Here is a 14,747-nt window from a genome sequence, read left to right as displayed (position 1 = left end):
ATAGTACTTCGATTGTACGAGAAATAGCTAGTACAATATACATGCTCTCGGTTATCAAGATAAGTAAAATATTCACGAACTGGGATGCTAAACCTACGCTTTATACCAACTAAGAGTATCCACACACTGTAGACTAAATAGTCGGCCAACAGTCGACAAAAAAAAACTCTCTAAAGAAAGTATATTCAATCGAAGTTGTCAGTCGGTCTGATGTGGTCTAAATACCTGATCTTTGTAATGTGCGAACTACCATTCATCTTCATACTGATTTATGAGCTCAACCAAACTATCGGCCGACTAAAAGTTTGCAGTGTGCAGGGTACTCTTATCCCAACTAAGAGTAAATTGATGCTGTGTTGAAATAGCGGAATATGTTAAGCCTTTGCAAAATCTCGCAAAGTCTGTAAAATATTGTTCTTTCAGCGCCGGTTTCAGAGTACATTTTAAAGTTGAGAGTGTCGCAAGCTTTTCAGTAGTGACAAAATGGAAAATATGGTCGTAAAATAAATGTGTCATATTTTTAATTGAAATTCTGAGAACTGCATATTAATTTGTGCTTTTAATATTCTGAACTGCATGTTGTGTTTTTTTCACTAATTACCTGTGTCTCTGGTGAAGTTTTTTTTTGGACTCGGATAAAAGGTAGCCTGTGTCATATGGAAACAATCGGCTCTGTAGTTTTGGAAAGTGCAAACAAATAAACGAGCAAATAATAAAATCTTTCGTCTTTATAATGTATTTGTTTAGATAAAGTCGTCATACAAATAATGCCATTGTCTCCAAATACATTTGATAGTCAAAAAACTACTTCAACGTAAAGTTACCTACTTTTTCCCCTACGAAAGCAAAAATCACATATACCTACATACTTCATCTAAATTCATGCCTCAAACCCTTTTGAACAAAATCAATAACGCCAAACGCCTTTCCTAGCGTAAATAGCTGATTCAATTTCTCAACAGCGCAACACCTATTTTTCATCTCTAGTCCCGCACATAAAAACTTACCGTAACGAGAGCCTTGCAAGACTGGCATATAATGAAGTTACTGTCATCTTCCTAGCTTCAGGCATCCTTCGCGAGCTAAAAGTATGAAAAAAAACGTTGGAAAAAAGTTTCCTTTTTTGTACCGCGTGTCAAATCAATTATTGATTGAGTTATTGAGTAAAGTCTCATAAAATGTTCAGTCGTTCAAGTTGACAGTTTGGAATTTAAAAAATTGTAGTAAGTGGCGAAGTTTTAAGTGAAAATTTTTGAAGGAGCTCTCAACTAAAGTCGCGACTATTTTGCTTCAGAAAATATGTGCAGATTTTTTTTATGACTTTAACTCAGTCGGAGGCTCACGCCAAAACTATGGAGTCATAATGAACGAAAGTTGGGACACAAATGGTCTATAGATTGAGAATATTTCTCCTGGACATAGGTAAAACAGAGGAAAAAAATATTGTGGTTATTTTTTGTTTCAAAGAACAATTCAAAATTATTTTTTAATGCTTTAAATAATATTTAGCTCATCAATTGTCAATGCATATGGCTCAGATTGGATATAAAACCGAAATTGATTTTAATTGATTTATAATGACAGCCGTAACTCTCTGGACAGGGGATTAAATTCATTCGACATTTCATATTGACGTCGGTTTTACACACGAAATCAAAGAGAAAACATGATTTATTTATATACAACAATATTTCAACGAAAACGTGGTATTTTTATCATCGGCTTAGCCATTTCCCAGAAGGATTTTTGCTAAAAAAGCCAGTAAGTACTTCACATGAAGTGACCTATCTGACCTTCACAACTTAGCAACACGTTTTATTCAAATTCAACACAAATCGAATTTGATAGAACAAGAAAAATATCTTCAGTACATAAAACACGTACAAATTAGAATTCTGCTTAAAGAATTCAATTTGGCCCGAAGCGATGGCTGAGCCGCAAAATTTGGCTCTTTATCAATAATTTCGGAGTACGAACTCAAGTACCTACATCTAATTTTAGTCAGAATAATTTCATGTACTATACAGAGCTTAGAACGTTCTCGAATTATCTCGATGGAATTGTGCTACGACGTAGGTACTACGCTTCGTAGCTGCGTAGTAACTTCGTAGCTCGCAAAATACAGGTACGATTTAAGACGAAAATAATAATTTATTTGTAAAGCTCGTGCTTATACAGATCAAAATACAAAGATATACGTATGTTATAACGTATAGTATCAAAAACAGATGGATAGAATTAGAATATCATGATTTTAGGTGTCAGTTAGAAAGTTACTCATGAAATATTGGCACCTTTCAATTAAATATTTTTTGATATGCTCTCAATGCTATCGACAGAAACTAGATAAAGTATTTTGATCAAACTCCCAGTTAATTAAAAGGCAATCCATAACAGTTATAACCTGGTACCGCACCTACAAAGTTGTTTTTAATATAAAGTGTATTAGTGTTCTAGTTTGTTTACCATCTAACGTCAGATAGAGTGTAAAACTTGCAGTGTAGAAAAATGAAATTTTAATAATTACTTTTATTGGTTTATGATGAGGGAGATAAATTAGTAACACAAGTTATCTAGTGGTCTTATCTACCGTTTTTAATGCAATTACTGTGCATGCGGATATACTTAAGTTTATCTTTAGATATGCAACAAGCTGTTGGGATATTTTTGAAACTCTTTCTTGTAGTTATGATCCTGCATTATGATCCCAAATATTTTTACTGTGTGTACCTCCATACATCTGCGTATTTCCCAAAAACCACAAAATATTCATGCGTCCTTTTAAATAAGACTTAAAAATTGCCGCCATAAAATACAAAAAATATATATATTTAAGAAGTATCTTACCCATCAACGTAACTATGGAGTAACTAAACTATACTATTCATTTCAATGTTTACTTTAAAGAACACCTTCTAGCCTTCCAATTAATATTCAACCTTAAAACCCAGCATTACAGTTCATAATTTATTGCTTTAATAAATGCTTTTGCTCGTTTACCAAGAACTCGACTCGCCTTTTTTATTTCTCAGCGCTAGTGCATAATTAACCCAAAGGTGCATTTAACTGGCATCAAACAATAGCGGGTTTTTAATTATTATGTGGGTATTAAAATCCAGGTGGAAATGTGGTTAAGAACTGAAAAGTATAGTGTTTGTTTTAAGAATATTTTTGCTTGCAAATATTTGCAATTTTGGAGCGGTTACACTAAATTATTTCATAACATTTAGTTGATTTATGTTGATAAGATTAGAGACCCACACTGTAGATTAAACTCTCAACTTATGGTCAGCCCGTATCTGAATAACCTAAAACTTTGACCACATTCACGAATTCCTGCAAAATTAACTGTCAATCATCTATCAGACCAACTATCGACAGTCAAACAGTTTAATCTTCTGTACGCTGTAACTGCGGGTTTCAAAAACCTCTCTATCTTTTGTTTTGGTTACTATAGATATAGGATTTTCACATTACCCTTTTATAAGTAACATCAAATTCCAATATGTAGTAAATAAATCGACAAATAAAAAGATTATTGAAATCGACCACAAGTCTAAAAAAACTTACAAAAGAAAATAATTTTTCAAAGGTTTCCAATACATTTTTTTAAAGACAAAAGCCAGTCATTATGCTGACACTCGAAAGCCAGACAGACTTGATAAAACCAATTACAGATATGCAACTACAAAGGGACAGACTATATTTCTTTATATTAATGGCTGCCTTTGTATGTGACAAGTTGACATATGAAATATGAAACCTAACAAAGTAAAAAATAATTAAACTGCTCGTTAAAGTCTGTGTTATTGATAGTAACCACCTCAATTTATTTTGAAAGAATTTTACTATTTTTGGTCAGATGAAATGTGTTTCTTTTGTGTGAGGTTCTAATTATTTTTCTGTACAATGAAAAATCATTGACTATTTATGTATAACCCTACTAACATTATAAATGTGAAAGTAACTCTGTCTATCTGTCTGTCTGTTACGCTTTCACGTCTAAATCACTGAACTGATTTTAATAAAATTTTGTACAGAGATAGAGTTGACCTTGAGAAAGAACCTAGGATAGTTTTTAATCCGGACTTTTGAAGAATTCTCTTGGAAACGCGATATAACCGAACTCTACGCGGGCGAAGCAGTGAGCGGAAGCTAGTCATAAACATTAGTGAATTCTATAGGTATGTGTTCCTCTGTCTATCTGACCATGTGTCCAGCCTTCACGCCAAAATAAAAGCTTTTAGTTAATTTGGATTCGAAAATAGTCTAGAGCCTGAGAAAGGTCGAGGCTACATTTTATCTCGGTACGGGACGCAGTCCCCTTAGAACGCGATTGGAACTGCAGCAAATAGCTTGTTCTGATAGGTTAGGTAAGGTTACAGCCTTTTTATCGTCCCACTGCTGGGCACAGGCCTCCTCTCACACGGAGTAGGATTGAGCATTAATCACCACGCTTGCTCAATGCAGGTTGGTGATTTCAGGTTTTATAGTCCAGGTTTCCTCAAAGTGCTTGTTTTGATAAATAGCTTCAAGTGTCAATTACGAAAACGATTTTTCGTAAGCACGCATTTAAACGCCAAAACTTTATGTCAATCGATTACAAGCGGACAAATGATTTATTTATGCAGACAGCAAATATGAGCATGAATATAATTTAAATACTATTTTTATCGGCACAAAATGATCAAAGCAATAAAAATCAAACAAAAAGCCTGCTTCCTGTAAGCGACAAAATACCATACAGATTTTTTCACAAAAAATTTTTCGTATGACTAAGTGGAAATATTTTGCGCGATTCAATTTATAGTTTCAGGCATGACAATATTGGTTTAGAGTACCCACACAGTGAAGACTAAATAGTTGGCCGACAGTTGACGATTTTCAGCAAATCTGACACCGGCCAACCGTCAGTTGCACAAAGCTCCATTAAATCTATTGCTAACATTTTTTATCTTGTTGACTAAGAAAGAGTCGGCAATAGATTGAAAGAAACTTTAACTTTAATGGGGCTTTGATCAGCTTTGTGCAACTGACAGTAAATACCTGATCTTTGTAATGTGCGTACTATCATTCATCTTCATACTGATTTATGAGCTCAAACAAACTATCGGCCGACTAAAAGTTTGTAGTGTGTTTGTAGTTTCAGGCATAAAAGTATTGGTTTAGGCTTTGAATAGATAAAAATGGTGCCCCAGCATGTTTAAGCGACGCGTGTTAGTAAAAGCCTATTTTTGGCTACACTATAAAAATATTTTGGTGACTAAAGTGTTACAAAAAAGGCTTTTTATTAGATTTAAAGTTAGAAAACGGTGGGGGTTTATTTAGATATAGAAGAAGAGTTATAATTTAGTCTGTCGCTTAACAATGCTTACGTACTTAAGATTATAAATGTGAAAGTAACTTTGTCAGTTCGGCTTTCACGCCAAAACTATCGAACACAATAAAATGGAATTTAGTACACAGTCTAGAGCATTAGAAAGGACATAGTCTACATTTTATCCCGATGCGGGACGTAGTTCTATCGAGATGTGGATCATCTAGTGATACTTAGGTACCAGATCAACTACATTCAGTGAAATATAGATTAACAATATTTTCCTTCTAAATAACAGTTACAAACTACAAAATGACTTCAATATTAAAATGATAAAGTATTTTTGAAAATAATATCCCAAAACACGAAGGTCCTTTAAGAACCATTAAATTTATTCGTACAATACTCGTTCTTATAAACTCTTCTTGTTTCTGTAGGTAATTGCCGAATGGTGAGGATTAATTTCCCGGGGGAAAGTTACCGAAGATAAACAATTGAAAACATATTTTCCTTGAGAACCTAAAAACGGAATCATTCGGAGATAAGGAAAAATAAATTTAACTGATCTGGTGTTTATTTTTGTTGAGCTTTTGAGTCAAAAAAATATAAAGTGTAAAGAATTTTGGGAGAAGCTCAAATTACCAACAAACGCTAAGGACTATGATATAGAAAAAAAATCCTTGAAGTGTTCACTACTCAATAATTAGAGAATGTTTTATTTTGCTCTTTCATAATATACGCATATTTATATTACCACAAACCTGAAACGAATCTTAAATATCGGGTCTTATATATCGGGCAGCTTAAAACTAATCAAGTGCATCAAAAGTTGGACCTCATCATGTCACTCTATAATGTACCCAAAAGACCACATTGGTTGGCAATACTTAATCTTAATAATCAATTAGAAAAATAAATTTTCAAAAAATTGCAATGCTATACTCGCAATAATTTCCTTTGCTATTTCTGTCTTTGTGAATTCGCATCACGTTCTTTTCAAAAGCAAATCCTTTCGAATACCTACAAAACGCAACAAACGATAAAAAAAACAATTTCAAATTCCCATACAGCTTAAAAAAACGTGAATGCATCTAGCAATCCATTGAAAAACTTTCCTGAATATATCAAACTAAAGTTCTAATGACACTTTTATACGACAAAGCTAGTTGCTTTTGTTTTTTAGTGCCCCGTAAGAGCTCTCACATACTGCAAACTTTTAGTTGGCCGATAGTCGTTTGGGCTTTTTAATTGGTATGAAGATGAATGTTAGTAGGTACGACTGTACTATCTATGCTTAATATTATAAAGAGGAAAACTTTTTTTGTAATGGATAAATTCAAAAGCTACTAGACCGATTTTAAAAAATCTTTCACCATTAGAAAGCTACATTATCTGCAAGTAACATAGGCTCTATTTCATCCCGGTACGGGCAGTAGTTCCTTGAGGACGCGGGTGATACCACGGGAAAACAGCTACTTTATAAAGATCAGGTATTTGACCGGTATCAGATCGACTAAAAACTTTAAACCAATCATTGGGCCAAATAATAAAAATACCCGGTCAAAGGCGCAGAGGCAGGCCAAAACTGCGGTGGTTGAGTGTCGTAAAGAAAGATATGATAAGCTGCGAACTCGAAGACGAAGATGTTCAGGATAGAGCGAAGTGGAAGAAGAAGATACGGAAAGCAGACCCCGTCACAAGACGGGATAAACGCTAAGAAGAAGAAGATTGGGCCAAATGTCGGCCGACTGTTTAGTCTGTAGTATGTAGATGGTCTAGTACGGCAAACTGTGTTGTTTTGTTTTTAGTGCCCCGTAGGAAAGTACGAGGTCTAATCGGGTCAGCCATTTTTTAATAAAACCGCCGTCAGATCATTTTTTTTAGTTCTTTTTTGTATTTTAATTGCTTTCTTGATTAGTAAAATAAACTACGAAGAAAGGTGGATTGTTTCAGGCCGTAGTTAAGAAGTAGTCTTGGTTTATAAAGGCGGAAACTTTTTTTTAAACCGAATATCTAATATTACAGCTATTATAACTTTTTTGCCTTCCCGCGTAAAGTATGCATGACCTTTTTCAAAATCTAGACTCTTTTGGCACCAAATTTTATTCAAGTCAGTTCTGTAGTTTTCAACTGAAAACCGATCATGCTCATAGACTAAGTGGATTTTTTTTCGCAACACCGCATGATATAAAGTCGCTTTTTTGTCCCTATGTCCCTTTGTACTCTTAACTCTTTAAAACTATGCAACCGATTTTCATGCGGTTTTTTTCAGATATAGTGTTTCAAGAGGAAGGTTTATATGTATAATACATCCATTAAATAATGGGGAAATACCCCATTATTATATTCCCGTACGAAGCCGGGGCTGGTCGCTAGTTTATAATACTATATGATACTTCATCTTAAGTACATGTCCCCAATTGGCCCTCAATGCAACATTGCAATACAAAGGGCCTGTCAATTCGCTGTATCAACTACATTGATTGAATGTCCATATTAACCAACACGCCTATTATCTAGAACAATAGTATTATAGGTACTAAGATTACCGGTAAGGCGAGATACCAATTAAATGGCCGTATTAAGAGCGGGTGAACACTGAAGAGTATTTTTAGTCAGCCCTTGGTAGAAAAATATTTTAAAATATTATCTAAGATACTTACCCCCTTACTTATAATATCTCTAATCACCTTCTAAGAAACATTTTAACTATTCACTACTTAAAGTCTTAAGTACTGATTAAATGTTAGTTAAGACATGCTTAAGCAACGTTTATAAGTAAGAATTTTCTTAAACAGCCCTTAAGTATTACTCATATTTAATTCACGTTTATAAGTTAGGCTGTTAGTCGTTACATGTGTACTTCCATTCATCTTCATATAGATAGTTCAACTCAGATTTGCGCGCGGCCCTATGTGTGCGTCGGCTTGTAAATATACAACTTTCATTCGTGTGACAGTGACGTCGCCCGATTATGACGTGTTCTTATCGCTTTTTGTTATGGGTACAGTCGTCTACGAAAATGTCTAGTTCTTCACGGAGAAATTATTAAGGAGAAACAACATTCAAAGCTTTTTATTATTAAATATAGTTTTTCATTATTTTCGTCTTTTTAAATTTACATTGACAGTATCTAAGAAATAAATGAGGTGAAATATCTAAGATGATTTAAATACTCCTTACATATTTTCTAGCTCGGGGTACGCAGACAATAAATATAATAATGTAAACAAAATGTGAGGGGAATTAAAAAAAAATATATTGCTTCGCATAATGTCGACCAAAATAAGACGGAAATAATGAAACTCGTAAATGAACGTATAAGTCAAATTGATGAAGGGATGTTGGGTAATACTTGTCGACATGTAAGAAAAAAGAAGAATGCTATAGACATTTTGACATGGAGTCAGAATTTATAATTCACCTTGGAGAGTAGCGAATCCGAAAATTCATCATTTCATTTTTTAAGTAGCGATTTAGAATCATTATAAATAAATAAACATTAAATTACGTAATAACTGTTTTTCTTTAAACACCCGTATACAACCCCTAGATAACTGTATTTGTACCCGACTGTACCTCTTGTCACGCACACAAAGTCACTGTATATGTACAAGGGTTACCCACACATAAGGCCGCGCGCACGACTGAGTTGAACTTACTATACTGATTTATGAGCCCAAATTAACTATCGGCCGACTAAATCGTTGTAGTGTGTGCGCGCTCTTACCTTGAAGACTGTGTTGAGAGATATCGTGATTTCGGAACCACTTCTGTATTGTCGGGTAAGGATCAATTGGGTCTCAATTGAAGTTCAAAACTGTGAGAAGATAATGACGGCTTTGACTGTTGTTAAGTTGAGATAGTTTTCGGTTTTATTTTATGAGAGGCTGAAAGTCTTTTTTATAATCATTTATTTGTACTCAAAAATAACAAATATGATCATCATAAGTACAAAAAATATAAATATTAAATAACAAAAGTTCACGCCGGGAGATAAATAGATGAAGTTAGTAATTACTTTTGCCAAAAAAATGACGTGGAGAAATAGATAGACGAAGGAAGGATTATTTTTTCCAATGTAATTTTTTTGATTTACTGTGAATGTTATACAATCATTACTAACTCCCAGGAGACCATCACTACTAGATTATGTCCTTTACTTTAATTCAGTATAATTGGGTGACTAATATTGGTTTTCTTTTGTCCAACAGGCTTCCACGTGAGTTCATGGCCCCAGCGCTCTACCGCCGCAATGTACAAGTAAGTAATTTATACCTACTTCTCATATTCATCATCATCATCTCTTGAGCCTTTTCCCAACTATGGGGGTAGGCAGCAGGTAGTAGCTATGACAGTACCAAATTCCGCAAGGCGAAATCCTGTCGCGCATTTTATTTTGAAAAAGTCAAAAACATTTATTGAAAGTACGAGGATAGTTTTTAGCCCATTTTTACGTCAAAACTAAAAAAAAAACTAGCACCCCTAAACGCCTCCCTTTCACCACTTCATAGAGATATGTCTTCAAAAAAGAAGTGGTGAAGAACAAACTCTCTAGCAGCTTTCAGGTACAGGTTTTCGTCAATTGTTTGTCATCACTCTTTCTTATACGCGGGACGCCCTCACGAACCAAGTGTTGCCGCGGAAAACCCGCTAGTCTAGTATGAAAGCGCTGGGCAGTGATTGAGTGGTACAGTACTAACTTAATCGAGTAAGAATACAGACAGCAAGATACTGAGAAACAAACATAGATAACTACAAACGAGAACATGCAATCGAGTGATCGCTCAACCAATGAACAGCAAATTCCTTTTACAACTTAAGTTCACACACACAGCACCGCGAATTTTACGATATACTAGCCGTTTTCTCGCGGTTTCACCCACGTCCCATTAACTACTACTAGCACCTGGATAAAATATAGCCTATGCTATTTGGGAAGAGTGTAGCTATCTAACAGTGAAAGAATTTTTCAAATTGTTACTGTAGTTTCGGAGCCTTTAAGGTACAAATACACGCAAACAAAAAAATATTCCTCCTTATTATGTTACCATAGATAAGTTCTATAAAATCTACTCTAACTATACGAATACTGCTCGTACGAGCGGTCTTGTGGTTTTTTATCTGTTGACGCGGTTAGATCTCTCCCGGAGAATCGCTTAACCGCTTAGATCCGGTTAATATCCGTCCGCAACGGTGTGCGGTGTCGTGTGCGAATCGCCTTATTCGTACGAATAAATACGAATTCGTGTGAAGTTTTCATGTCGTCTTGTAGATGTGTGAGATAGCATTTGGTTTTGACGGAGCGTTCTGGCGTCTACCCCCTTCTCCTTTCTCCCCCCTCCCACCTCTTGAGCGCGAGTCGTTTGTTCGGACAAACAGACAATCTGTCCTACTCAAGAATTCTATAATGGAATTTCAGTGACGAATGTATGTGTGACCAATTTTTGATAGTCACTTATAACTGTGACGAATTTCTACTATGTGTGACGAAATTTTATACGAATGTTTCTGTGGTAACAAGTTTGCTTATTAAAAAAAGTTGCAGTACCTAGTTTCAATTTTATTTTGTCCATGTTTTAATTAACAGCTCGAAGCGCTCTCTTTCTTTACTCAGATAGTAAATAATAATTACATAATTAACTGCATATTATGTTCAGCAACCTTTTCCTTTCTTCAATTAATTTCCTCTTTTGCCGAGTTTTGTTGCTTGTCAAACACACACAACATGAAGTTATGTGCAAACAATTTATTTTCTCGTAAAGCCTAAGTTATTGCTTGAATTATGAGATGAAAAATGTGTTTCATTGTTTTTCTTCTTTCGTGTTATATTTTTGAGTAGAAATTCGTTTGGCAAAAGCCTATTGATAGGGTAATAATGTAAAAGACATGTTGTCGATTGGTAAATTTAAAATCTTTATCCTAAAAACTTTTAAAATAAAGTTGCAGTCAGAAGCATGAAGAATAAAATGAATAAAAAAGAAACTTATTTTTGCTCGCCTTTAAACCTTGGCTTTGTCCCCCACGTTCTTAAAAACTGGTATCGTTAGAGACAGAATAAACCATATCAGTTTGATGTAAACACTCTCGTATTTAAAATGTTATCTAGTTATAAACGTACATACAATCAAATTTTTATAAATTAAAATCAAAATTTTGTATCGTATAATGAGTTAGTATAATGATTGAAATGTTTAAAGAGTAGAATAATAGCTAGTGAAATAACGTTTAGCAACTAATCAGTCAGTCAAGATATGTTTAATTATGAAACAACCTAACATAGGTAAAACTAGAACTAGCTAATTGTAATACATAAAATATACAACATCTGTCAAACATCCAACACTATATCTAATCTCTCTGTACTGTTGACTCTCGTACTTCGAATACAGAGTGCCTCTGAATAATTTACACGCGATTTGAATACAAGCCGATTCATCTAGTAATGTGTAATATCTTTAATTAACTTGTAAATTATGTCAACAAGCGAATTGGTGAATGTCGCTTTTAATTGATTGATAATGAGTGTGGCTGGAGTTAATAGCCAGCTTGTTTGTAAGTGTTTTGTTGAAATAATGTTCGGGGGTATTGTCACGGACTAGCAAGCGCAGCGTAGGACGTCCTCCAACAAGGTGGACAGACGACCCTATATAGGTCGCCGGAAGACGCTGGATACAGGTCGCCTCCAACAGGTATCTGGGGGCGGCCTATGTTCAGCAGTGGACGTCCTATGGCTGAGATGATGATGATGATTGCCAAAAATATATATATAATGTCCTTTGTTAAGAATCAGCTTACATAATTTGAAACCCATAAGAATAGGTACTGAAAAATCACCACTTATTAAATAAGTTAAACACTTAATTTAATAAAAGGTTTCAGCGCAATTTGCTCGTCTTTCGTAAAAGCTATTTACAGCACTTTTACACTAGCGGATTTTTCACTCGGTTTTTTTTCGAGAAACATGAGTTCCATTGCGGTGTAAGAAAAAAATCAAGCAACAGTTATTTTTCCACATTAAATGCTCGGTTTCACTACAAATGACAAAAATCTAAGTACTAGCTTCTGCCCGCGGCTGGGCACGCGTGGTGTGTTGATAAAATGTAACTTATGTGTTAATCAAGGGTATCACCTATCTACACACGAAATTTCAAGCAAATCGGTCCAGCCATTTTTGCATGAAGGAATAACAATCTTTCACATTTATAATATACATATGTATATATACATATGATATGTATATGTATATGCATACAATTAGTAGGATGGACTACACTACTACACTATCCTATGTTGTTACAGCTGCATGCGCCGCTTCCAACAAGTCGATTGGGGGGGGGTGCGGCGTGACACCCACAACGTATTCACCAAGCTCATCAGGACCAAGGACCCCCGCGATTCGGAACCCACCCAAGAGATCACCTTGCCTGGAAGACAACGACTTTCGGTAAGTTAACTTTACTTAGAACTTATAGGTTTCACTGGTTGCCGAAAAGTCGTGGTGGCCTAGTAAAAGTCGTGGTGGCCTAGTGGGCAAAGAACCAACCTCTCGAGTATGAGGGCGCGGGTTCGATTCCAGGTCAGGCAAGTACCAATGCAACTTTTCTAAGTTTGTATGTACTTTCTAAGTATATCTTAGACACCAATGACTGTGTTTCGGATGGCACGTTAAACTGTAGGTCCCGGCTGTCATTGAACATCCTTGGCAGTCGTTACGGGGAGTCAGAAGCCAGTAAGTCTGACACCAGTCTAACCAAGGGGTATCGGGTTGCCCGGGTAACTGGGTTGAGGAGGTCAGATAGGCAGTCGCTTCTTGTAAAGCACTGGTACTCAGCTGAATCCGGTTAGACTGGAAGCCGACCCCAACATAGTTTGGGAAAAGGCTCGGAGGATGATGATGACTGGTTGCCGATGAAGAGTCAGTAAGTTCTCTACTGAGTTGATGCTATCTGCCGACAAAGGCTTCTTCGGTGAAAGCAAAGCTTGTAGTTTATCTGTCAAATAAGTTCCTGATTGGTTATCAGATACTTCATCAGTAACCGGTGAAAACACATCTAGTTTATATAATAGACTTAAAATTTCGTGCGTATATTTCACTGATTTATAATTTCGAAGACATAATTTTTAGTACACGTGTATGCAGATGCGTGTATGGATGATGATGGATGGGTGTTTCATAAATCTGTATCGACCAAGAAAATACAGAAAACGAAATAAGTATTTTAATACAACCAAGTTATGTTTATAAAGTCTTATAACTGGGAGCAAAATAAACAAATATTATGAACGTCGCGGTATAACATCTCGGGCATGTTAACGCTACTAGTTAAATAAAACCAAGTATAAACTAACGAAGTTTACCGAGCTAAGAACAGAAAGTTCTGGAAGCGACGTGCTAACAAATGGTATTTCTTACAAACCGCCATCTGTTTTAGAGGCTCATTATTTGATGTCGTTCGCATGTGGCTTGATTTTATAGATAAGAACATGCTATATATCGCTAGATTATAGAAGATAGCAATAATAGCATTTGTTTAGACCTGAAAAATTATGTGAATATCGATATTCTGCCACGCATCACTACGTTTGCTTGCTTTTCACTTTTGACTTATACTTTAATAAGTCAAATGCTCGTAATGAGTTTACATCACTATCATCAGCCTTTTATGAAACCGAAAAGAATATAGAGCGGTAATTAAGACTTCTCTTGAAGGTGGCTTGGCTATTTCACCTTGAAAATGTTGACCGTTTGGTTCTGACATTCATTTAGTGTCCAATATATACTTCGAAGGTATATAAACATAACTTAGAAAAGTTAAACGCCAGACCTGAAATCGAATCACCTGCCTCTCTAGTAACTAGTACGTATTTGAGAGACACCACGACTTCTGACGAAGTTACAACTCTAATGAACCGCATATTATTTAGTTTTAACTACACATATCCAAGCAAACCAAAGCAAAAGGCCAACAGTACACAAAGTCTTTAATATGATCAAGACATGTTGCGAGTTCTCGCATAGTTGTCGAAGCGAAGCTTGGTGGTAGTTCAGAACTAACGGTGAACAATGTTTGAGTTAGCCAACCAATGAGGACTTGGCACACAAGATTGTTGTAGTAAACTGGGCTTTTGCGTTATTAGGAGACAGTTAGAAGTGCATGGTTTGACTGAGGTTAAACTGTCTTCAATACAAGTTGAGTATGCTTAGATTTCTGCGGGCTTGCAAATAATGACATGACTTGCATTGTTAATCTTACTCTTAAGAATTATTTCTCGTCTCTTCATAAGGAAAACCTAGCCTTTTCCCATCATATTTGGGGTCGGGTCTAGTCTAATCGGAATGCTGAGTACCAGTGCTTTACATGGAGCGACTGTCTATCTGACCTCCTCAACCCAGTTATCTGGACCCTATCGGGTTACACAGGTAACT

At 35.5% G+C, this 14,747-nt stretch overlaps 1 protein-coding gene across 1 annotated transcript in view; it reads left to right on the top strand.

The window, feature by feature from the left end:
- The window catches only part of LOC110373863 (solute carrier family 7 member 14), a 146,495-nt gene that overhangs the window by 30,333 nt on the left and 101,415 nt on the right, over positions 1-14,747 (top strand). Inside the window, exons 3-4 of the mRNA XM_064036975.1 lie at positions 9,532-9,580; positions 12,620-12,764. Of these exons, the coding sequence (XP_063893045.1) occupies positions 9,532-9,580; positions 12,620-12,764 (194 nt within the window). The remainder of the gene's footprint in view (positions 1-9,531; positions 9,581-12,619; positions 12,765-14,747) is intronic.

This window comes from Helicoverpa armigera, chromosome 1, assembly GCF_030705265.1.
Source record: "Helicoverpa armigera isolate CAAS_96S chromosome 1, ASM3070526v1, whole genome shotgun sequence".
Classification (NCBI taxonomy): Eukaryota; Metazoa; Arthropoda; class Insecta; order Lepidoptera; family Noctuidae; genus Helicoverpa; species Helicoverpa armigera.
Note: the sequence above shows the minus strand (reverse complement) of the source record. Positions and strands in the feature narration are given on the sequence as shown.